Here is a 26,572-nt window from a genome sequence, read left to right as displayed (position 1 = left end):
TCATCGGTGACCATCGGGACGCGGTGCATTAACTCTCGTGAGTTCCCTCCTAATTGCCAAGAGACCCCTGACTCGAGATTCAGGTAAAGAGAGAAAGGCAACGCGCGAGGCTGCTGCGGTGAAAACGCCGAGGTGTTGTCCCCCTCCTCGGCTCGGATTGTGGAACCAATTAGATGCAAACGAATTCGCCCGTAGCTTGAATTGCCCGCTGATTATCATAGGCGCGTAACCTCTTGACCGCCGCGTATTCAAATCTCGCGTTTGTAATATTGTAATGCGCGCTTATTGTTCTGCGTTGCGAATTCTTCGTTACGCGGCTCAGAATTTGTTTTCTTCATACTCATACGTATTCGCGTTATATATTATACAGGCAGGCAACATTAATGATAACTGTTAGAAAGCTAAACCTCTAACTTTATGAATAGTATATATACTCTCTCTCTCTCTCTCTCTCTCTCTCTCTCTCTCTCTCTCTCTCTCTCTCTCTCTGGTTAAATGTCAGTAGTTTAAATAAAATAAAATGATTTTTATTCTGAGATGAGAGCTTTTGTTTATATAAATTTGTATAAATCGTTAAAGAAGTTTTCCATAGTATCGAAAGCCGATCGCAGTCTCTCTACCTTTACACTATAGATTAGGACATTCTAAAGTACGCGAAATGTTGCGTTATCACGTCGAAAGTATAAGAGTAAAAGGAAAGATTGTCTACCAATCGTTCGCGATTGTATCGTGGATTGTAACTTGCCATCGAAGTTACGAGTTCCGTAATTTCTTGGTATTAGAGAGATTTCGCGCGTTCGCTATGTTTATATTAATTAATAGGAAACATTAATTAAAATAGGATATCGCTTATATCGGCAGGATTTCACGTTGACTCGTGCCATTTTTCCACGACAACTAACAGGATTCGTTACTCTTATCGCCATATCGATCGCTTTCACATTTGTCTTTTTCCTCTCTTTATCTTCCTTCTTTGCCTTTCTCTCTTCATCTGTTTTCTTATTCATCACAATTATATATTTGGCTCTTATACGAATACTCATATATACGTGCACTATTTTTCTTTACTTCTTTTTTTCCAACCTTCCTCTTTTTCTCCCTCTCCTTCCTTTTAGCTTTTTATCAAGATTCTGGAAAGGTAGGGTAATGCTTTTGTTAAACAAGAAAAAAATGACGAATATGTATATAGGGTATTCCAGATCTGACGAGGCAATTCTTATCCGCAGAGTTCTCTTGATAACAGTTTCTTAAGGACGTTCTCTCGTCCTTATACTAGAGAAAATCGATTTTCTTAGGATTTTCTTGAAACTGTGAATATACGTTAATTTAGATGTGATTTATGCGTGGTATAAGTTTCAGTACCTCTTCCGGCATAAAAAATAAAGATACTGAGCCTCAAAGTTTCAAAAAAAAATTTAAAATTTAATTTTTTTTAATTTTGGCATTTTTTCCTTATAGAACTCGACGAGAGGAGCAACTTTGGTTCTCTTGGCCAACCTCGTATTTCTTACCGTTTGGCCTGAAAAACCTTTTCATTAGTAAAAGTTGAAACTTTGAGGCTCAGTATCTTGATTTTTTATACCGGAAGAGGTACTGAAATTTATACCACGCATAAAGCACACCTAAATTAACGTATATTCACAGTTTTAAGAAAATCTTAAAAAAATCGATTTTCTCTAGTATAATATAAGGACGAGAGAACGTCCTTAACGAAGATCTGTACGGACTATAGGTCAATCAGTTTCAAGCAATAAAAATTACAGTTCTGTTAATCGGAATTAATTAAGGAATCCGTGAATAGAATGTCACTTAATAGATCCAGGACACCGTGTACATAAAACGGCGATGAGAATCATCTTGGAGTGACCTAGATTATGGACCGTTAGATCTGGTCGAACGGCGCGTATACATAGTGCATTGTGCACTGTGTGTGCACGTACTATCACAAACATTTGTGCACACACCTATACACCCATACAAGAACCAGTACACGCGCGCGTATGTTTAATTGGCTTCCCGATAACGAGTTTGTCTACAATGTCCGCGAGTGGGAACTATATACGAAACCATACGAGCGAGTTTCCGGCGTGACACGTCCGACTTTTGCAAACGTTATTCCTGAGTTAATGCACGGAGGACCTTAACTCTCTAACGACTTTCAAAGCGGATTAATACCGTCCGTTCCTTACCGCAGCATGAAATATAATCGCGCGCACGCCTCTTTGCTAAGCTAACGATATTATTAACCGGCGTCTTTGAATTATCGTTTATCGTTCATTCATTTTTATCGGATTCCGTCGAGGAAAAGTGTTGTGGAGTTTTAGAAGAAGTAAAAAAAAAAAAATATCGTATTCGTCGGAAGAAACATGTCGATTTTACCCCCCTTTTTTCTCTTTTTTTACTCTCTCACCTAGCTATCTCAAACGCTTCTTTGAGAATCGATTCTTTCGTACCGAGCAATTAGATCGTAACGATCGACCCTGTTGCTCGCTTCAAAGGCCACGGTTGCTGCCGTCGCTTGTCGTGCCGGCGAGAACACGAGAGATCAAGGAAAATACGCAAGCGAAAATTGCTGAGATCGTAGAAAGTCGCACTTTGAACGATTTTCACGGCGCGCGATTCGTGCTCGACTCGCCGAGTGGTGATTTAAACGGCAAGCAGTCGACTGCGCAAATTTCCAAGAGCGGGAACTGAAACTATCACGATATATTTTTCTTTTAATTTTAATAAGTTTGCATTTCGATGTCGTAGAAAATGCGCAAAATGCTTATCCGCGTGGAAACGCGACAGTGACGTAGAATTCTACGGGATACTTTATTTCCATCGCGTTATTACTTAATAGCAGATTCTTCGATCGATTTTGAATTATGTGTCATTTATTGCAACCGTTTCAATAATCAATTGCGCGTCTTTATAATTTTATGATTAATTTTATTTTTAGGCAAAAGAACGATTCTCAAAAACCGTTGTATCGTTATTCGTTACGATTCTCCTATCGACTATAATTACCTCTGTAAGCATTGTAATTTTTTCCTAAGCAGCTTTTTATAAACATTTATATTTATAAACAATAGCGATACGCAGGTGTTCACATTTAAATGCCTCACCGTGTACACAGCGAGATCAAAGCATGGGTATTATCGAAATAACCCTTGTATATTTATGAGCGTATAACTATACCTCCCCCGCAGAAATCGAATTGTTCCCTTGACAACAAACGAGCCCATATGGCGCGCGTACGGAACAATTAGCTCTTAACTTATAACCGAGTATAAAGTGATTTTCTATTTGGACCTGATTCAGGACGTCGAGAGAGCGAACAAAGCCTATTGAAAGAGAGAGAGAGAGAGAGAGAGAGAGAGAGAGAGAGAGAGTGTGTGTGTGTGTGTGTGTGTGTGTGTGTGTGTGTGTGTTGTGTGTGTTGTGTGTGGTGTGTGGTTGTGTGTGTGTGTTGTGTGTGTGTGGTGTGTGTGTGGGTGGTGTGTGTGTGTGTGTGTGTTGTGTGTGTGTGTGTTGTGTGGTGTGTGTGTGTGTGTGTGTGTGTGTTGTAAGTGTGTGTGTTTGTGTGTGTGTGTGTGAGAGAGAGAGAGAGAGAGAGAGAGAGAGAGAGAGAGAGAGAGAGAGAGAGAGAGAGAGAGACATACACTTGAAGGTGTTCGTGCGCGACTTGTTTCCTTCCATGCGCCGCCAAAGGGTTGGCGCAAGACATCTCTTCTCTCTTCCTTTCCCCCTCTTCTCTAACTCTTCTCTCTCGTCTGCCACACTTCGCTTCACCGAACTACAAAAGAAAAAGGGGCATGCAGGGGTAAGAAAAGGCGAAGTTCGAACCTTGTCGACACGCATGGAGAAGCCTGAGAGGAGGTACTTGTACGCGGAAACTAAAAGAAGGAGAGGGGGTGTCGTAGATCAGCGTGATAAGGCGCGAACACGATCGACGAGAGATCCACGATTAAGCAGATGCGAAAACGCACCCTCCCTTTCGGTGCATTCTCGTCATAAGAGAAAGAGAGCAATTTTCGCGCGCTCCATCGCGTCGAAGATTACGCTACGCGCGGTAGAAAGATCGCGAACCACCATGTAATGCCGCTACGAGTCATCGCCGTCCCAACGAGATATGGCGAGACGAGAAGAGGACGATGCCGATACACGAGTACACGTATTACCCGCCGCCGATCGGTCGAGAAAGTGTCATCGGTAGGTCAGTAAAAGCATCAGCAAACAAGCGAGCAAGTGGCCAACAATTGTAGCATTTGTTGCCGTATATTTTCTTTTCTATTTCTCTCTTTTTCTGCCTCTCGTCCTCACTAGTCTCTGGACTTCGTTTAACAATAGTTGTATTGATTACCACAGATTAACACAGTATAATAGACAGTAGCATATACGTATTTTGTTATCTTTCTTCTTTGACGTTTGTTTCGTTTATGTTGCGAGTGGTTAACGTCCGTGTCCGTGTCTTTTCTTGTCCCCTTTTTCTCATTTTTGTAATCATTTTTTTCTTTTTGTTCCGGTTCGTCGAATATTGTAACAGGTTGAATTTTCACACACGCTAGAAGGGATCTTGTATAGAGACACTTAATTATCGTTTCTTTTGTCACCCGTCCATGTAGGTCTTATAATAGGTCTCACAGTTGCGCGCGACTCTCGCTGAATTGGTTGATTTTTTTAGTTGTTTAGTTGGGTTAGCAAGCAAAACTTTACCTAGAAATTAGAACATCAAATGGAGAGATAGGTGCGCTGTTTTATTATTTACAAGCTTCTGATTTTCTAGAGACGAAAAGAAAGATTTACGTGGAGACAGAGAGAATTTAAGTATGCATAAAAAATAAAAGAAAGATTAAATATCCCTTGTTAATTAGTAATTATTAGAGGAAAGTTCTCTATTGTGAGATAGGGATCCTAATATGAGATGGTGGGGTTTTTTCATTGTAGGATCAACAGATGGGGCCTATATAGGGCTTTTTAGCTTAACATGTGTGCGTAAACCTCGGTTTGCGTGAAAAGTGTATGCGTGAACTATTTCGACATATATATTAGTCATTTATGCCTTCCAATACTCAAAATAGCTGCTATATTTTTGAAACATTTTTTGTTAATAACTTTTTAACGAATAACGAGCGCGGGCTAAAACCTTCTGAAGGTCACTCAGGAGAGTGACCTTGACAACATACTAAAATATCAAGGTCATCCAAGGTGGTCCCTCCCCATCTATACAATTACCTTAATTTTATTCTGAGAAAGTTGTTTACTAAGTGTCTACTAAGTGTTAACTAAGTGTTTACTTGAGAGTTTACTAAGAAAACACTCAAGATCTATAGAGAATAATGATAATATGATAATGGTAGCAACGAGAGCAAGGGATCAGGATACGCTAAAATTCCTTTACATGTGCTCTCTTGGCTATAAATGCGCGTCAGCGCGACGCAACGATCAATGAATGTGAGCCAATCCTGATCAGACCGCGTTAATTAATATGAGTTTTATTGTTTTTGTCGGAAAAGTGAATCACGTATTCGTTAATCCGCGTGGCGCATGCTCTGTTTCTACGTGACTTCACTAACTCGCAATCGTATTATTCCAGAGAAAATGTTTACATCCAATTAATGCACCTGAGAGAGGTTATTCCTTTATACCTTTATATTTATTTTTCGAATATATCGAAAAAACAATCGAGATAACGCGTATAGATATTAATATAATTCTTCGTATATCTATAGATATATATTAATACAATTCCTATTGGAGCAATTAGAATTTTAAAAGACAAAAAGTGATATTGGGAATGGCTAAACTGCGATACGCTATCTGGTGGCGAAAATAGAACTAAAAAGAGTAGGTCGCCGGCTGCCACATAAATAAATCGACTTAAAAACTATTGGACCGAACTTGTATTAAAGCCATATAAAATAGGGGTAGAATTTTCCGGGGAGTGCTACAGAGTGTATAGTTTTTCGTTATCTATTTTCTGGAAACCGATTTTTTTAATTTTTTTACTCGTAAGAATTAGAAAAATTAAAAAAATCGGTTTCCAGAACATCGGTAACAAAAACGTACACACTCTATAACACTTTCTGGAAACGTCTCTACCCCTCGTTTATATACTTTTACGAAAACGTCGGGGTCCACGAGTTTTTAATTTAAAAACGGCCAAACATACACCATCCGTAAAACGTTTATATAATAGTATAGAAGAGTAGATCGCCGGCTGCCACATAAATAAATCGAATTGCGGCATGAAGGCGTCGAATTGGTAAAATTGCATATTTCACTTATGGGCAGTCTCATTTTAATTACTGAAATCTATATATATGTATATAGGAAGATGTCCTGACTGACTGACTGACTCATCAACGCCCAGCCCAAACCCCTGAATCGAATTTTTATCAAAAGTATATGAAATAGGGGTAGAATTTTCTGGGGAGTGCCACTATGTGTACAGTTTTTTGTTACCGATTTTCTGGAAACCGATTTTTTTAATTTTTCCAATTTTTCAATTAAAAGAATTGGAAAAACCGGTTTCCAGAAAATCGGTAACAAAAAACTATACACATAGTGGCACTCCCCGGAAAATTTTACCCCTATTTCATATACTTTTGGTAAAAATTTGGTTCAGGGAATAAGCACATACGTCATATTGTAGAGTGACAAGTGACCTACTCTCTCCGGCCATTTTGCCTTGTGACGTCACGACTGCCAATCCCAATAAGAATTTACGACTTTTTTATAGAATTTCTTAGGATCGATTGCATTTAGATTCTAAAAAGAATTATGCTAACGCGGATTTTAGTGTTTAAATAACATAACTTAGTGTCGTAGAACCAATTTGAGAAATTTTTTAATTTATTATTTAAAATGATATCGGAAATCGCAAAATTACCAGACATATTTGATCGGGACTTTTGAGCCAATCCGATCTTAATCAAATCGCATTCTCGCAATTCTCTCGCTGATAACGGCCGAAGAATGCCCGACTGAATCGATATAGCCGAAATAGTGGAATGATTATTCGATAGCTTACAGTAGCTTACTGTTTCCCGCAACGCGCGGTATCTGCTATTAATCTTCTTTGATGGAAACTATTCCGAATAACTTGTATTAATCTACTACTACCGCGTTTACTTCCCATCTGATACAGTTATTAGTATAGCTTTTGGTTATTTTCTTTTAATATAGCTTTAATATATATACGGGGTGATTCAGAAATACTTGTACAAACTTTGGGAATGAGTTCCCTACACATAAACAAGAAAAAAAATGTATATACACATATGTCCGGAAATACCTGGTTTATATGTTATAATCGAAAGGTTACATTTCAGACCTGCACGTTTGCCTGAACTAAATCCATTAGAGTTTCATCTGTGGAAACAATAAAAAACCTTAGTTATGCAACTGAAATTACAAATAAAGAGACGCTTCACCAATGCATCATAGATGTCTGCGAAACCATTCGCAATCGTCATGAGATCTTTGAAAGGGTGTGACAGTCTATGAGATTCGACATGTCCATGCGTGCATTGAAGCAGGTGGAGGACATTTTAAGCATTTGTTATGAATTATAAGTAGATAAACAATTGAACTAAAGATGTATTACATTGGTTATGTGTCATTGTAGATGTATCCTGTCAGTTTTTGTCGAAAGTAATCTTTCGATTATAATTCAAACATTTCCGGACATATGTATATGTCCATTTTTTCTTGTTATGTGTGAAGAATTTATCCCCAAAGTTTATACAAGTATTTCTGAATCACCCTATATATGTGTATGTATGTAAAATAGTAACATATGTAATTTATATAATTGTCAATATATTGATCACATTTACAATTAATTATAAATTATAATATTACGTTTGAACGTGATGCAAAAAATAATGTTTTATTTTATATAATAATATTATTATGTAACTGTGTGACTATACATATAAGTCATACACACATATGCCACTAAATAAAATAATGTATATGTAATATATGTAAAATAATATGTACTATTATATATATATATATATATATATATATATATATATATAATATATATATATATACATTATGTACATTATATATGTATATTTTATATACACATGTAGTACATACTGTTATTGTTACATGTGCGTGTATATGTGAATGAGCATTAAATAAACTTTCGGTATTTATCGGCACGATTCTGTTGGTATATCGGAATGAAAACGCGTGTGTCGGCAAGGTAGTAAGCTGTAGTTACATATTGCCGGCTGTAGCTTACCTACCACGGGTAATTTTATTATCAGTTTCTTGTCGCGCGTGTTTCTTTCGCATATCCTGGAAACATCTTGTATTTATCGGATGCCCACACGAGTCCATTCCTTTTTACCACAAACCGCTCGTTATAATAACTGCTATGAATTCGATGATATAATTATAATTTAAATGTAATAATCTCTAAAATGCAAAACAATGATCTGACAATGAGAGGAAGAGAGAAAGATGCAGCAAGGTCAAAGCGACGAGATCTATATTTTATATATTCACACACAATTTTAGAACTTTGAAATAATTGTAACAGTGTTGATATACATATACGACATTAACATATCTTTCAATAACAAGATTAATGGATAATTAAAAAATGAATAATTAAAAAATTCAACTGTTTACAATAGACATTATAAAATTGCGAAGAATTACGTGTAGTTGTTTCTTGTATCAATGAAAATCGCAACATCGCAATAAAATTATCTCAAACAATTCCATGATTTTCAAATGTAAATTCAAAAGTTACTGCTCGGAAGTTATTGCTCGAATACGTAACGCACGTGGCAAATTAAATTTAGTGAGAATACGTCGGTAAATATACGCTGCAACGAGCCGGAGTATAATGCCGTATAACAAATGATTTCGAGACAGCCGGCGGATCGATAGAATCGCGCGGTGGTATTGTGCCGCACCAAGATGATTAATTAAATGCAAACACCGCCACGCCCACGTGCGACGAATCGAGGTGGATAATATAATCGCGTGGTCGTATTAACTGCGTGGTGACATGTAATGCGGCCGATCCTCCAAGGGATACTCGAGATGTCGCGATAAATGTAGGTCGATGTCGTGTCATTTGAGGGAAGTGACTTTCTCTTTTTGCGGCTATCAGTCCTAAAATACGAGCCACCGCTGCACCGTAATGAAGACTTGCGAGCGTTGAGACGAAAAGCGATCTAGTGAGACTCACGTTGGAACGGTAGTTTGTGATTAGTTGATTTTAGAAATTATTCAGGGATAAAGTCTCGATCGAAGATATAATAAACGTGAGGAAGAAAATAAACGCTGCATTATATATAGAGTAAATATCTGGAATATGCTGATTTTATTGAAGTGACATAGGAAACAACGTGGTTAGACTTTATTCTGATTGGTTAATTCGGTTAGAAGAAAGAATAGAGGAAAGAGAAATATTGGGAGGGGGGCTGGCCTAGATAGAAGAGGGCTGCTGAAAGGACGATGAATCCGCGCGAACCGCAGATGAAAATTGTTTCTGATCGATCCGCTTAATGATACCATTAGCGGCGTTCCCAATCTCGATCAAAAAAGGAACAAAAAGATTTTCACAATTTGCATCCGCAGCAGTCGCTCGTAATGGTTGTAAAAAAATATATGCTCACGTGTAGCTCTACACATTTTATAGCACATATAACTAGCATTTTTTTCAAATTTTATTCTAATAAAGACACAAAACTGTACGATCTGTAAATAGATTGAAAGCGCGATCTATCTTTGGATGTTTACATTATGATTCTTTTAATTCTGTCTTTTTAAATGATAATGGTTTATGCAATTCATTGATTTATTATCTTTATTTTATTGTGTCTGAATTGTGCAACGTTTAATCGAAATTTTTTTTATAAAAACAGCTTGAATTAGAGAGAATAAAGAAATAGAAAAGGCATCGAACAATAGAAATCAGTATGGCATTAATGTGCTTACGTATAATATTTCAGTTTGTTCTCATCAAAGCTTACATTGCGCTCTCTATTGATTATTTTACTATTTAAAGATAAGTACATGAAATAATAATACATATCGTACATCAATTTAACGTACATATTAATGTTTGCATAAATTTTCACCTCAAAGACATTTTTAGGACACGTATATTGTGCACTGTATAATGCGTGAAACGATGATGTGGTTTTGGGAGGGTCGGTATGGCAGGCTATAGTGTTTTCCGTTGGCCATCTGTCGAGGGGAATACCCCCCGTGGATTAATTGGAACTCCGCGTATTGATCCAATAACATGAGTGCTGGATACAAGAACCAGAGAGGGAAAACTTGGAAAGAGGGATTCCCGAGAGAAAGACGGGAATTCCGGAACGAGTTTGACGTTATTGTTAAATTAAAAGTGCGAAGAGAAAAATAAGCTGAAGCGTTATTGTTCAAGTGAAATACAAACACAAATAGGAGTATTTTATTACATCGCTGTAACACGAAAAACTTGAAGTGGTAGACGCGTATAAAATCTTTTGTAGACAAAAAATAACGGAATAAGAATTAATTATATTTTATAACACAATGAGATAAAACATTTATTCTTTTAAAATATCTTTTTTAAATTAAATATTTATCTTTTTTTATACATATATCACTAACCATCTCTTTATAATCTTTTTTCATGTCCATCTTAATATAATTTCTTCTAACGATGTATCAAATCAAATTTATTGAAGATATTCGACATGTTTCACATTGTAACAAATATACTTTATACTCGGTAATAACCGCACAAATTTTTCTCTGAGGAATTCTAATAATCGAATATCGACTAAAACGCGCACATGTACAATATTCTGTAAAAATAGCGTGACATCTCTCCTAACGAATACGTCGACAATGCACGATTAATATTTACACCTCAGCTGAAAGCCATTCAGACTTCTCTCAAAGCTTTTAAAGCCAGGAGGTTATCTTCGTCTCGTTTATAGAGCGTCGTGTCACGAGCAGACGACGTGTTCTGCGTTAATTGTGCGCCTTAATTAAAACTAATATCGTCCAAATTAAAATAAATTAAAACGCGGCGGCAACCCTTCGTTCCGCCGTGCTGTCATTTCCTCTAAAGACCGTCTTTAAAAAAGGGTTCTAAAGAAAAGGTACACCGTTTGTCCGTATGCGCGAATTGTATGTATACGTGTAGCTCGTAGTCGTTCTTGCATTCTTTCACGCTTTGAATATTTTTTTTTCGTTCGCGGAAACTGCGATTTTACATTTCTTTACAATACTCTGCGGAATATGAGCCGATACTTCTTTTTTCCTTTAACCTGGGTGAGCGATAATTTCCTTTTGTCGGATAGGCAGGCATGGAACGTACACAAATAAGAAATAGACGAAGAAGATGGGAAAGAGGTGCGTTGCTTCAGAATACACACTATATAGGTGTTTGACACGTATTTACGGAATGTGTGCATAATCTAATTGCTTTGATCGCAACGTGCAAAGCATGCAAATTGCTCGGGGAAATATATCTTTCTAATGATTTATATGTTTACTTTGTTTCTCCATTCGTGTGTTTGTTCGTTGCCAAGATATTTTATCTTCTATTTCTATTTTTGACTTATTCGCATTTAATATCAATAAATTGTGATAGTATCAGAGAAACATATACATGGACAATCTTTTTCAGAATTTTTGTAGAATTATGAAGTTACCTAAAATTACCTATTTTGTAAAAAAAAAAAAAACGAAATATAGCTGCGATTTGAGGTGAGTGAATCTCTCTCAAGCGACGGATCAAGTTCGCTTAATTAGTAAATCGAGTTAAGATAATGAATTATCGATAATTCTATAAGGTCCGATCGAAAGCGGAATTGGAGCGGCCAGTTGAAGCGTCCAATAAGCAACAGAAATATCCGATATTGATATATAATTTATTCAAGATCGTACAGACTCTTTTACAGCGGAATTTCTAATAATAATAATAACAACACGCTAAGAAACTACACAACACATCTCTGCGAGTGCTAGATAGTGTATACTCTATGCTCTACACACTTATAGGATTCTTTATTTAGATAGGAAGGCCTCGCTATGTTTAAATCCTCGTGAGAATCTTTAGAGACTCTCATGAGTATTTAGACGTGGCGAGGCCTTCCTCCTTCACTCCCTTTCTTTTTTCGCCAGTCACGTCCCAATGGTAAGGCACACCGAAAATTTTCTCTGCGTCGGTTCTTTTTCTCTTCTCCCGGTGTTTATGCTCTTCGCCAAGAAACATCCGTGGATCATCCCGCGCGTAACCCTCCGCCAGCACGAGCAGTAATTCGCTTCCTAGCGAGGAGCGTTTCTCCTCGGACGGAGACAATGCTGCCGCCTGGCGGCGGTGCCCTGAGTCATCTGCGCGGGGACCGGTAGGGATGCACGACAAACCCACCCCAACGTTCACCGGCTCTGCCGTCCGTGTCCCCCACACTTGTATCCCCCACGACGAACACACGACCATCACCGCATCACCACTACCAAACCGTACGAAATCCAACCTCAGTAGTTTTATCAATGTGACTCGACGCGGAACATTCATGTTGATAGGGCTGTTGCTTTTCCTACCCGCTGATATGCCTCGTCCGACTAACGCGCAGCATCAAACCTCAAAAGAAATGATGCCACGTCCGGTTATTATTCATTCGGTCGTTTGAGGACGAAAACGCGTCTTCTGGAATAAATTCTTCCACCTTTTCCGGCTTAACGTTTTATTATACAGAGGCTGCGTTCCGATATTTACTGCCATTACTGAACATCTATGGTGTACGTGACGTAAACTATATATTTTCAGTACTGGCAGTGAATATCGAAACGCAGTCTGATAATGCACTGACTTTGAAATTCCTCATTTTGGAATTGTATCTTCGATCTTGTCCCGTGACGCGTTCGATTTTTACTCACATGCGATTGTAGCCGCATTGAGACTCACGGTGGTGCACTTCGAAGGTACTGAATAAAAGATGGGAGTGCTACAGATGCATCCGGCAGTGTAGCTTCTGAATTATCGCTATGTAAGAATACTATACAAAGAATAGGGCAATGCTACGGATTATACGAAGCAAAATTGATGCTTATCGAAGAATATTTCTTCTTCGTTAGACTTTCATGAGAGGAGCTGAAGTAATTTGCGTGGATATTCAAGTTTTCGCGCGAACAAGCCTTCTCTTCTTATTCCAAATAAAGTCTCAACGAACAGATTACAGAACATTCTTGTCTTGAAGTTTTATTTGATCGAATATATGGAGGGGAACGATATTTTTGTATCGTCTATAATTGAAGAACAAATCTTTTCAGTTGGATCTAAATACATGCTGCTAGAAATGTTAATCGATATCCAATATTACCTAACTGAGTCGAGAAAAACTGGACCACCGAATTATGCGGACGAAATTAGCAATGATGTCTCTGGCTCGACAACGAAGCTATTTCGATTCTTTTCCCACGGCAGTGTCAGAATGAAAAAAAGAAACACGGTAAAACGTATTATTCCGAGTGGGAAAATAGTTCACTTTAGTCGTTTCTGTTTCACCAGAAACCTGTACTAAGGTAACATTATTTACAGTGTCTGATGAGATTTGTCCTCAGATTTGTTCTCTTCTTTTTTTCTATGATGCCTACGATCTAAGCGATCAATTTCAGAATGAATAGACTGCGAATTTTGACGGGATAAAAACTGAGTCGAATACCGCATTTAACAAAGACTACTTCTTCTATGTTGAGGTTGAAGTAATCGCGAAGTGGCAGGGGATAATAAACAGAGAAAGGGAAAAGAGAGCAGTGACAGAAGACCCACGATCGACCTCAACCCAGCGTTAACCTTTTCATCGACCCCGTTGTCCGCCACCTTTTCGCATTGCTCCAATTCCGTGTGCTAAGTCATAAACGGAAACAGGGTCGATTCATTACTCAGTAAATGGCCAGGATGTATTGTAGGCGTGGGAGAGAGAGAGAGAGAGAGAGTGAGAGAGAGATTAATAGAAGAAGATATAATAAATAAGTACGACGTACGGTGCCGCGCCGCCGCCTTTTAATCTTTGATTACTGCTTGGCAGCCAAGTATCGAAGCATAGTTACGAAGTCACGAAAAGTATCGAAATATCACGAACGATCGCAAAAAATGAATCTTTCGATGAATCCCCGAATTTCGATACTTTTTGGACTGGGTTTCAATGAATTCGTTCACGTTTCGGGTTTCGCGCGAGCCCGCGAGCCGGAGCGAAACTTGCCCTTCGCGAATCCTCTGCCTATTCGAGTATCGATCTCGTACGAGTGACGAGTAGACACATCCGACCTCCACCGAAACTATGTTACAACCTACGACCTTCTTTTAGTTCCGACTTTCGATCGGGTTATCCATCGCATTCGCGCGATCGATGACGGACGAAAGAATTTCCGGAGCGCATCCGGGCGGCGACAGCAGCCGCAGCGGATCCGCGTTTTCCGGATTAATGCAAGCGACACGCGATGTTATTCCTTAACGAGAGGTCACTGCGCGCGACGATAACGCGCAGGAATATCCACGGACGCGCTCCGGCCATTTTGCGGACCATAGGCACAACGTAGATGCGTCCCGATAACGGAACGCCTCTTCTGTCATCGCCGTGATTTCGTGATCCTTGACGACTCTTCCTGTAGGACAAGCCGATCGCGCGAAAATGACTTCCACCATTTTAAGAAAATAACTCCGTGTTTGTCTACGTTTTAAAAAGGGGGCGGAGAAAGAACTGTTGACGGTTGACGCGCGACGGCGACGAGAAGTCGGGTCCTTGAATCGACCAGGGTGGCGAGTAGCCGCGCCTCTCGGAAGCTGCCTTATCGACTGGAAACACCATCGCTGTACCATGGTGTGTCCATGCTGACGAGTATCGAGAACGCTGTAATAGTTTACGAGAGCTAAAAACCCGATAGGATGTTGTACTCTCGCCAGGATGTTGGAGTCGATGTGGCACAATAGTCGAGTCGCGTTCGGGCGTGTCCTTCTTGTTTCCCCTCGTTTGCGAAGATACACCGTTATCGTGCAAACATTTGTAAAGTCCCTTGTTGTCCGTATCGACCCCCACTGGCTTTTTCACTCTCTGTCGTTTCTCTCGACCGCGAAAAACGTCCAGTGAAAGCGCGCCCGACACCAATTCGACTTTTAACCGGGATACACTTTCCACATCTTGTATGTCTTGACGAGTCTCGATAGTGATGACGACGACGCGATTGGAAGTGGATCACCAGGACGAGGACAATGTCCCATCACACCAGTAACTTTTTAAAGGCGTACTGCTGTGACAGGACAATATCCCCGGCCGGTGGGCAGATTTCTCTCCGATGTCTTCCTCCTCTTTCTCGGAGTTAGGGTTGCTCTTCTCGATGCTCCCTCTCTCTCACGTCTCTCACTATCTCTTTCTCTATCTTTCTCTCTCTCTCTCTCTCTTTCCTCTTCCCGGTTGCTTCTCAGCGCGGCAGTCGAGCGGATTGCCGAGCGAGATATGGCGGCCGGCGAAAAATACCCCTTTGCGAAGGCCGTATCATTCGGTCGAGCGTCCCGACGGCACTGCGTCGCTCGGTGGCGGCGGCGCCTCCGCACCCTCTCCCCAACCACCCACTCACCCGCCCGTCTCCACCCCTTCCCCCACTAGGACTGGGGCTCTTCTACCTTCGAGCCTCTCCCACCGCGAGGGAAACTCACCCTCTTCGTCTTCGATATGATCCTCCGGTCTCGTGTACACGAGAACGCATGCGCGCGAGGGCGAGAAAAGCGCTCGCGCGCGGGTATCTGTGTGCGTATGCGCGATAGGGTGGGATATACAGGGGGCTCAGGGTGCGGAAGAGTAGGCGCGAGAGGGGGACCAAGTACGACCCCTCGACGTTGCTGGGGGCGGACGCGGAGACTGCTGCTTGGTACTAGGGATGTCTAGCGATACTGAAAATACTAAAACTACACACGATCTACACCGGTCGCCACCCCTCTGCCGTCCACCTATCTCCTTCTCACCCCCTCTCTTTCTCTTGTTGCTTCTCTTCCTCTCTTCCTCTTTCTTGTCTCTTTCCTTTTTCTCTGTTTTTTCATTTCCTCTCTTTTACTCACTTTTTCATCTGACGCCCCGTCCTCGCCCCGTCGTAACGTAAGACGATCGAGGTCATCGGGAAAGGAGGATACTTGGCTCGTTGCGTTATGGACATTCGTGAATTTGATAATCGCTCCATCGAACGATTATGAATCACCATTTGTATTCCTACGGAAACACTGTATCTACCGCTGGGGTACTTTTTTTCGATGAAAATGTGGCTCAATTAAACAATCGACAAGCCGCATCACGTTGGCCGATTGTTCGATCGTCCACTCGAACCACATCAAACGGGTTTTTTAAATCTCAGTTTACTCGGTAATGTTTCGATTTCGCGGCGATAGCTCGATAACCGCAAAGCGCGCGACACACCAACGAGAAAATTAAATTTGCAACGCGCGGAATTATTTCGTACACAATTTTAGTTTCGTGTGAACGAACAACGAGGTGACATGTATAAAGATATAAAGGCAGTTTAGACTCTGTTCCAGAATAACTTGAAAAGCGGAAAAATTTAAAGAATCAATATAACTCGTTTGTTGATCAATCCTGGCGCGAATCTAATTACGATTCACGGAGCTTTTTTCTTAGAGCTTTATTTTGCAACATTTCGTCTGCATGATTCAATGCGTGCGAGCGAATGGACGAACGCGCGATGGATGTCCCATTGATTTTCTCTTTGGACAAAACGGAAGACACTGAAGATATCGCCGCGTCGAAAAAATTCCGGCTCCAAGACACGACTATTGAATTTCGAATATTGAAAGAAGGGCGTTGATTGGCGCCGGAAATCTTGGGAAAAGCGCTAAACGATGTATCGTGCCTTTGACCGTCCCTTTTCGACCTGCATTTTTTACGTGGATTTTCTACCTTTGGTAACAAATTGTCTAGGAGAATTTTTCGATACCGACGACAATAAACATCTCTCTTGGAAATAAGTCGTAAGATTGAGAGAGATAAAAGGGTAGAAAGGATGAAAAAGAAAAGAAAGTTTAATAAACATGATGCTCCGTTGAAGAAAGCGTATAGCGAGAGAGAGGGAGAGGAGACGAGGAGAACACACGGTGGCATCATAAGACATTCCGCGCGGAGGCCGATCGCGGCTTCCTCGGCGAAGGAGGGAGATCGCGGGAGACCGAAGCCGACATGACCGAGCGAGCAGCGCAGCGTCGAGAGCCGTGCGGTGGTGCGAGCCACACACGGCGAGAAGAACGTCGCGGAGGGGTGTATTGATCCACCGGCTGCGCGTTCTCGTCGGCGTCGTGCCCCACGACGGGCAACTACCCGCTTCCCCTTGCGCCACTTCGTCCCATCGCTACTGCTGCCACCACCGCCGCCGCCGCCGCCGCCATACTCCCAACCCCAAACGACTCGCTCGTTTCGCTTCGACCCTCCTGGCTCTTTCTCCTCTCTTCTCTCGCTCGTCCGGACCTTCCTCTCCACCCTTGCTGCTCTCCATCCTGCTCTAACCCCCGCCCTACCCTCCCGCGACACCCTTTGATCAATCCTGGCGCGAATCTAATTACGATTCACGGAGCTTTTTTCTTAGAGTTTTATTTTGCAACATTTCGTCTGCATGATTCAATGCGTGCGAGCGAATGGACGAACGCGCGATGGATGTCCCATTGATTTTCTTTTTTTGGACAAAACGGAAGACACTGAAGATATCGCCGCGTCGAAAGAATTCCGGCTCCAAGACACGACTATTGAATTTCGAATATTGAGAGACGGGCGTTGATTGACGCCGGAAATTGTGGGAAAAGCGCTAAACGATGTATCGTGCCTTTGACTGTCCCTCTTCGACCTGCATTTTTTACGTGGATTTTCTACCTTTGGTAAAAAATCGTTTAGGAGAATTTTTCGATACCGACGACAATAAACATCTCTTTTGGAAATAAGTCGTAAGACTGAGAGAGATAAAAGGGTAGAAAGGATGAAAAAGAAAAGAAAGTTTAATAAACATGATGCTCCGTTGAAGAAAACGTATAGCGAGAGAGAGGGAGAGGAGACGAGGAGAAGAACACACGGTGGCATCATAAGACGTTCCGCGCGGAGGCCGATCGCGGCTTCTTCGGCGAAGGAGGGAGATCGCGGGAGACCGAAGCCGACATGACCGAGCGAGCAGCGTCGAGAGCCGTGCGGTGGTGCGAGCCACACACGGCGAGAAGAACGTCGCGGAGGGGTTGATCCACCGGCTGCGCGTTCTCGTCGGCGTCGTGCCCCACGACGGGCAACTACCCGCTTCCCCTCGCGCCACTTCGTCCCGCATTGCTACTGCTGCCACTACCGCCGCCGCCGCCGCCGCCGCCGCCGCCGCCGCCGCCGCCGCCACTCCCAACCCCAAACGACTCGCTCGTTTCGCTTCGACCCTCATCCTGGCTCTTTCTTCTCTCTTCTCTCGCTCGTCCGGACCTTCCTCTCCACTCTTGCTGCTCTCCATCCTGCTCTAACCCCCTATCCTCCATCCTCCTACCCCCCCGCGACACCCTTCGTCGCGCGCATGTCGACCATGCCGCTTGCGGCGATATATCCGAACCGGGCTAACGCACAACCCCCGACCGTCCGCCCCGCTGTTACCCGGTGCGGCGCACCCCGCTGTCCCGTCCACTCGCCATTCTCTCCACCCCTTTCTTCCCCGCGCGTACGGCCGCAACGCCGCCGGTGCTGGCGGTGAATGTACGACGCGTTACGACGCTGGATCCTGAGGGAAAAGGCATCGCGACGGCACGGTATATCTCCGGTTAGATATACACGACGGAAGGAACGACTATAGTTTCTCTTAGTTTCGTACGTATCTCTTGAGTCACATGTGAGACGCGAGATGGGCGAGACCACCTCCCCATTCCCACTATCACCTGTCGGCGGGATTAGTTTGTTACCTCCGCGCGATATATAAGATATCTCCCTGACTAGGGAAAGAGAAGGGATGCATCTGACGTGCGTAAAACACGCACGTAATGTCTGCGGATTATCTTGTTTTTCGTGGCGGCGAGCTCGCGACATGACGCTCGTCACGTTGTCACGTTATCGCGTGGATACGGCGCAGACGAAAGACAAAGTCGTTCCATCAAAGATGAATGTTGTCTAAGACGATCGACAATCGTATAGATCGTACGGATCGTACGTTTCGCGTTTGATCGAGAATGAAATTATACGACGAGACGATTAAGGCGACGAGAGCTCTCGTAATAAAACGTGTAATAGAATTTCAAACGCGATAAACATATATAGTAAGCGCGTTCGTGAAACGCAGCCGTAAGGTGAATTATTTAGCGACGCTAAATATAAACGAACGTAGGCAAGACAACGATAACGCGATGCGCGATAAATCAATATAATTGTAAAAATAATTAATCGGGGTTAAGACTGATAATGGTATCGCTGTCAGAATTGATCTCATTTGAAAATACAGATTACGCGCCACTTATTTAGGCTGTTTTTAATTAATTGCTTCAACTGAATATTTTACATCGAGCGCAATAATTAATCAGATATTGGCGCTCGTCCGTGTCTCCAGGCTTTAAATGTAAGCGCGTTCGATGGCAACAGCAACCGATCGGAGATTTATGGATGGACAGATACATTGTTTTTCTTTTCTCATGAGATTATCGATTATCCTATATAGCTTGAACAAAACGAAAGCACTATCTAGGAACTTATTTTATGACAGATAAATTTTATATAAATATCAAAAGTTCACGGAGGAACAGTTTTGCTAAAGTATCTAAAAATTATTGGATATAGATCTGAAAATAATTTTGTTGGAAAATAAAATGTCAAAATAATTATGTAGGAACGCTGAAACGCTAAAAAAGATAATGGCGCTGCAAAAAGTTTCGATTCTACCGACCAGCTTGAGAGTCATAATTATCTTGATATTTCTCTTGCACCAAAAGTGTTTTCAGATCTGCATTTAGTTAAATTTCTAGCTACTGCAACAAAACTGTTTTTTCCGTGTAACTATTAAAAAATAATTTTTTAAATTAAAACTAATTTAAAAAATAAAACTGCATTTTGCGAATAACTTACCTTCAAAGTACGAGGGTTCCGCAGGTCGAAAAATCTCGGTACGGATGGAATTTCGAATCTCTGATAATCGGTCAGCCTAAAAAAACAGTATTATCCGTTTGCTTGGAAATATACATTTTTTTCTCGCGTGTAACTTTTGCGATTTACGTAGATTCTGACGAATGTGAAAAAATTGCAAATGTGAAAGAACGATATACGAGAAACGTTATCTCCCGTTTTTACTTTTTACTTAGTTCGCGATAAAAACATTTGTATTTTTTTCAACAGACCGGTGATCGCTTGGCATTACACGGCATAAGTAAAAATTTCTCGTATAAGTGGACGTAAAACATGGTAGTGCCAAGGTCGTTAGCTCTCGGCAGACACAGTGACCTTAACACATCGGCGTTATACATAGAATGTACAGATTGCTTACAGGAATAGACGGGCCGCGCTATTTTTCATCCAAGTTCCAGGGTTTGCTGACGCGAACGTTTTGCGAAATAATATATTAAGTTTACACCTTGTCGCGCGAGACAGAGTGTTTGTTTCACTTTATCGTTAGCCCGAAAGAGCGTAGAACCCGCTACTTACTGAACGTCAATCGTGGTAACGAACAATCTATGATAGGCCACGAAGGGTATGGCGATCATCACGCAAGTTTGCACGAAGACGAGCGGTATCAGCTGAAACAAAAAAATATGAGCACGAACTCTTAATAAAACTGTCGATATTTGTGAGATATTTATCGCCATCTGCACGAACGCTTTTCCCATGGAATGGTTGCAAAATGTAATAAGTAGAAATCTGTCGTTATATAACGCGATGTATAATTTGATACGCGCACGCGAATATGTTATTAGCTCGCGTCAACGTGACACACGGAAAAAATAATGTTGTATTAACACTAGTATTAGTTAACAGCAGTCAAATTGAAAATAATCTTGTTAATTTAATAACAATATTAAGAAAACAAATACGTTATACTCTTGTTCTAATAAAATGTCATTTCTTTTATTAATAGATATACTATTATTGAATTAACAAAAGATTATTTTCAATGAGAATAGTGCTGTTAATATAGCGTTATTTTTTGTGCATAAGCGCTTTGTAATTAAAAATGCAAATCTTTAAATATCGTAAAAATGACATTGTGTGTATATGCATAAATAATTGGTAATTATATGTATATGTATATGTACACAATTTGCAAGCTTTATTATATAACTGTTATAAGAAATAGGTAGAATGGTAGGTATGTTTTACAATGAAACTCCTGCAATATTTAGCAATGTTTGACTCTTCATGGAGACTCCAACGCGAGTCAAAATGGCACGTGGACTTTTACTTGACGGCAAATGGTCTAACGATCGATTTATCTTTGATTGTTCGCAGCGCCGGCATGGAAGCGACAAACGGCACGATCGAGCACGACTTCCACAACACGCTGGTGCCGATAAACGGTAGTCACTCAGGTAGTTCTGGCAGGAGTACGCCAAACGGCGGCGACCCGGCGCCGGGCAAGCTCTTCGTGGGCGGCCTCTCCTGGCAGACGAGCAGCGAAAAGCTGCGGGAATATTTCAACATGTTCGGCACCGTCACCGATGTCCTCATCATGAAGGATCCGATGACGCAGGTCGGTCTACTTATCTGAGCATAACTCTCGGCTTGCTCGCCCGATCAATTACGATTGTTTATTGTACGAGGCTGTTCTCACGCGACACCATTCGCTCTCTGTCGAGCTAATAATCAAATCAATCGCGCCTCTATCTTACGTTTTCATCGGTTACATCCCGATAATATTTCACAGCCGCGTAATCGGGAGGATACGAGCTGTTACTTAATTTAAACTTGTTTGAGAAGATTTTCTAATCTCGTTTCCTAGTTGAACGTTCCTCAGTTTATTTAGTACTTACCTGTCTTAATGCTTCGTAGGTACAATTTATGTAATTTAGAAATTTATTTTCAAAAATATTTTTTATTAGTTATTCAATATTCCATTGATAACGAAACATTATGGATATGATTAATTTGTATTATCTAATTTACAGTGAGAATAGCCTCGTATATTGCCCACGCGTTTCCAAATCGCGTTCATGCCGCGCTAGTTGATTTGCCGATAACGGTTTTCGGCCCGACCCCGACTCTCGGTCATCGCGGGGGGTCGGCCGCGAAGATGCCGCGAGAGAAAGGAGTTTACCTCGACAGGATTCGATGCACCAAGCAATCTCTCCTTCCACTTTTGCACGAAACTATATACCGTAGTAGACCGTAGTAGAGGAAAAGTTGTACTAATCGGTGTAATTAATTGCTGATAAAGTATCAAGAGAAGTAGATTGTATTAGGTATTATTAATCGCATTAATTGCATTATACATATTAAAAGAAGGTGGGAGAGGCAGCAGTTTTTCGTTTGTTCTTCTTTTTGTCAGATTTGCAGGCGGTAAATGTCGAATGCGGGTGTAATTTCGGAGATTTCGCGAACGAGAGTGGGTGGGACAAACGTAATACGTATACATGTGCATATACATATACATACATACATATATATATGTATATGTATACATATGTATATATTTCAGTAGCTCCTTAACGTTCGTAATGGATTTGAATCTTATCGCAGTCTTTGTTTCACGTAACATTAGAATGTTTGTCTTAAACATTGGCTTGGACAGTCTTGCATGCAAATGGTAGTTTGGTAGCACTAGTTAACCGTTTTATAACAAGAGCTACGAGAAATCATCGAAGGCAGGATTATTTAAGATCAGATTAAAGAATAACTTCGCAATCATAAAGCGTCCTTATATTCCGGACCGAACCCGCAACGTTAGGAGAAAAGACGAACGGATCAGTTTTGGTGACCATTCGCGCAAGCTAGAAGTGAACGTATACTAAATTTATGAAAACGTGTGGTACTTTACTCGCAGTAATCGATGAATTATATAATCTTTGTCTCACCGCGATTGGGTCGTGAAAAGTTTTCATGGTCATGAAAACTTGTCCTAAACATGTAGCGGTCTTGCGATGACCAAACAAAGGCGAATAAAGACGGTTATAAAGGTATCCCTCGAGCAAGTTGCAAAAGTCAGTCGGATGTCGGAGCGTTTGAGCCGCGAAAGCGAGAAAGAATCGCAACGAAAGAGGGAGGAACGCAATAGACGGTCTTTGTGCATCGTGCCGGTTCTCGGCTTGTTCGGTTACAGCGTAGCCGTGGTTTCGGCTTCATCACGTTCGCCGAGCCCGGTAGCGTCGACAAAGTCCTCAAGTGTCCCATCCACACCCTGGATGGCAAGAAGATCGATCCGAAGCACGCGACGCCGAAGAATCGCGCGAAACAGGCCAATCGCACTAAGAAGATCTTCGTGGGCGGTGTCAGTCAGGACACCAGCAGCGACGAGGTCAAGGCCTACTTCAATCAATTTGGGAAGGTGGAGGAGACGGTGATGCTGATGGATCAACAAACGAAACGTCATCGCGGCTTCGGCTTCGTCACCTTCGAGAACGAGGACGTGGTGGACCGCGTGTGCGAGATACACTTCCACACGATTAAGAATAAGAAGGTCGAGTGCAAGAAGGCGCAGCCGAAGGAGGCGGTGCAGCCAGGCGCGCTCGCGCTCGGCAAACGGGTAGTGCTCGGCGCTTTAGGCGTGCGGCTCGCGCCGCAACCGCCGCTGCCGGTCGCGGCGGCGGCCTCGCAGTTGGTGGCCGCGCAGGCACAAGCGGCGCAGGTGCAGGCGGCCGCGGCCGCGGCGGCGGCCGCGCAGGTGCAGAATGCGGTCGCGGGATACGGCAAACTGTTCGCCACGAGCTATCCGGCCCTCTCGACATATCGGTACGCGCCCTATCCGATACCGGCGGCGATGGCGGCGGCGGCTGCCGCGGCGGCGCCCACCGGCCCGACGGCACCGACGTCGGGACCAGGTGCCGCCGCGGCCGCTGCCGCTGCCGCGGCGGCGGCTTCCTCGCCCGCTGCGGCCGCGGCCGCCGCCGCGGCGCCCGGCAATCCCTATCAGGGCTACTCGCTCACCAACGTCGACATGTCAAGCTTCCAGGGCGTCGATTGGGGATCCATGTACGGGATGGGAATGTACGTTTAAAAAGGAGATACACACATATATAATACCGCACGCGCTCCCGCTCTCTGATCTCGTGGATCCGATGGATCCACCTTGGGGAAGAGATCATCTTCCCCATGTACGATACGATAGAGTATTCGTCTTCGAGGTTAACCGGGCGCGTACCCGCCTTTCGACTCTTATTCGGGGATTTAGGGTCTCTGGAAATGGCCCACCGCTCGCGCTGCAAGTGCGAAATAATTATACTTGACGAAGAGATGACTTCCGTTAATGCTTCTGGTCATTTATCCGTCGTTTACTCTCTTATCTTCGAGAAACGATGCTAGGAGAAGTGGATTCTTCGATACTCTTATCATGGAATGGCACCGTAAGAAGCGGATAAAGCAAACAGGATCCAGTGAAGAAAGCTGAAATTTCAATCGATTCGCGTTCGAGCGAAGAATGAGGAAGGATGAGAGCAAAGATTGCCAAGAGAATGAACGATTTCCGACGTACGGAAATCCGGCGAATGAGGAACACACACGAAGAAAGAGGATCCGAGGATCAGAGCCATCCGCTTAATCTTATGTTGCTATTCTAAGTGGAAATCGGACCAACATATTTGCGTTCTCATGCGTTACTTAATTTATTTGTGAGGAGGTACAACTAGTTACATATCACGTTATATGTATGTTAGTTTTTTCGAATTCCTCGTCTTTCGCTTTCGCGCGTCATTCACATCATTTTTCACGATCACAAGTCATTGCGTCATTCGATACACTTTGGTTCCTATTTAGATTAATGCGTACGCATTAGAGTCAAAAGCGCGTGCGGAACCGCGCGTTTCATCCATGTCGCCACGCCCATTACGTTTTTCATCGATTAATTAACGCGATCCATTAGCGGCACTCGTTTTACGGCGTTTGCGGCAACCTCGAGCCTCCTGAATGTTCCCGCAACGGTCATTCTCTCGGCCATGAAGCAATAAAAGGAAGAAAACCGAGAAGCAGCGAACGCCGTGAACGACTTACTTTACCAGAGGAGAACATTAAATCGTTTCCCTCCTTATTTCCGTTCTTCTTACTTTTCGTTATGCGTCTTTCTTTATTTTCCCATGTTCTCACGATCCTTTATTTACATATATATGTATATTCTCTAACACTTTCGATCGAGTTGTATCCGCCGGGGATCAGCGGAAGCACGCGATGCGTCGAGCAAGATACGCATTACATCGAAAAGATAAAGCGTCGATTTTTCACATTCAATTACTAGCTTTTTCTGAAGAAAAATTAGTCACGTTCAGGCCTTGGCCATCAGCACGATTCGAATCGTATAGCAAAAAAAACTAGTGCTAGAAAAACTAGAAGTCGCATTCGCAACGCCAAGTGCCAAACGAACGAACCGAAGGGAGACCCATCCACTTCAGGTGGCCAAGTGCGTAAACTCGCGTCTCGCTGTTCCCGAGCAACGAGCTCTCCGAGCTTCCCTTTCGATTCGCGTCTTTTTCCAGGATCCGAGCGACGAAAACAACAACTCGACAGGACGGACTTTTTTTCAGTCTTTCTCTTCGTCGCATCGCTATTGGTGTTTCCGCTCCTCGCTCTCGGCGGAGAGTTTCGCGTTTTTTCGCCTTTTTAGAGGCAACAGGTTAATACACACAATCCACTTTGCGCGAGCGGGCAGTCTCTCCCGATGTTACATCGTACGACACACACAGACACACATACGCACTCACACACACAGCGACAACACGAGGGGAAAACACGTATATAACTATATATAATATATAAGTATACATATATACATACGGTACACACGTATATACACATACATATATATTTTTCTTCAAATAATGGAAGACAATATTTCTCCGCTCTTCATCGCGTTAAATAAGAATAAGACTATAGCGATACACGAGTGTAATTCGAGTAATTCGAATCGCGTTAACTTTTAAGCAAGACTTTTAGCGACTTGCGAGTGTAATCCGCGCACGAGAGAAGTCGCGCGTATATTTGTTAAGACTAATTGACAGTATCACACCCGCGACATCACATATACCGCACGCGATCGGCGTAACTTAATGAGCTCCTAAGAGAGTAAGAGATGGCGAGTCGACGAGTTCTATTTATATTAAGTTAGACTTAAGCGGGTAGAATTATTGATAGCGGGTATAGATATTTATGTGTGAGAGAGAGGGGGGGAGAGAGGGGGAGGGAGAGGGGGGGGAGAGAGAGAGAGAGAGAGAGAGAGAGAGAGAGAGAGAGAGAGAGAGAGATATTACGCATCTTTATAAAATATACTTAAGAGTTTGTGCGACTGCGCCTGCGAGAAATGGGAACCCAAGATTGAGATTAGCTCACGTAACTCAAGCGATAAATTAGAATTTAAGTCTTTAACCGCGTAAGGAATTTGTGAGAAGTATTATAAAAGGATATTCGTTAAGGAATTTGTGAGAAAA

At 42.3% G+C, this 26,572-nt stretch overlaps 2 protein-coding genes across 8 annotated transcripts in view; one reads left to right on the top strand and one right to left on the bottom strand.

Moving 5' to 3' along the window:
• LOC143908402 (uncharacterized) overlaps positions 1-20,844 on the bottom strand; it is a 29,227-nt gene extending 8,383 nt beyond the window's left edge. The window contains exons 1-2 of the mRNA XM_077426070.1: positions 20,655-20,844; positions 20,082-20,157 (exon numbers count right to left, since the gene is read on the bottom strand). Of these exons, the coding sequence (XP_077282196.1) occupies positions 20,082-20,157; positions 20,655-20,836 (258 nt within the window). The 5' untranslated portion in view covers positions 20,837-20,844. The remainder of the gene's footprint in view (positions 1-20,081; positions 20,158-20,654) is intronic.
• Positions 1-26,331, top strand: part of Msi (RNA-binding protein musashi) — a 114,236-nt gene extending 87,905 nt beyond the window's left edge. For 4 of the 7 annotated variants that reach the window (XM_077426065.1, XM_077426062.1, XM_077426061.1 and 1 more), the window contains 2 exons: positions 21,456-21,696; positions 23,263-26,330. In XM_077426065.1, the coding sequence (XP_077282191.1) occupies positions 21,456-21,696; positions 23,263-24,156 (1,135 nt within the window). In that variant the 3' untranslated portion in view covers positions 24,157-26,330. Of the gene's footprint in view, positions 38-21,455; positions 21,697-23,262 lie in introns of all 7 variants that reach the window. The other 3 variants (XM_077426067.1, XM_077426068.1, XM_077426066.1) reach the window with 2 other exon arrangements.
• The last annotated feature ends 241 nt before the right edge of the window (positions 26,332-26,572 follow it).

Source organism: Temnothorax americanus, unplaced genomic scaffold, assembly GCF_048541705.1.
Source record: "Temnothorax americanus isolate GAGA-0224 unplaced genomic scaffold, ASM4854170v1 Scaffold93, whole genome shotgun sequence".
NCBI lineage: Eukaryota > Metazoa > Arthropoda > Insecta > Hymenoptera > Formicidae > Temnothorax > Temnothorax americanus.
This window is presented reverse-complemented; position numbering and strand designations above follow the sequence as displayed.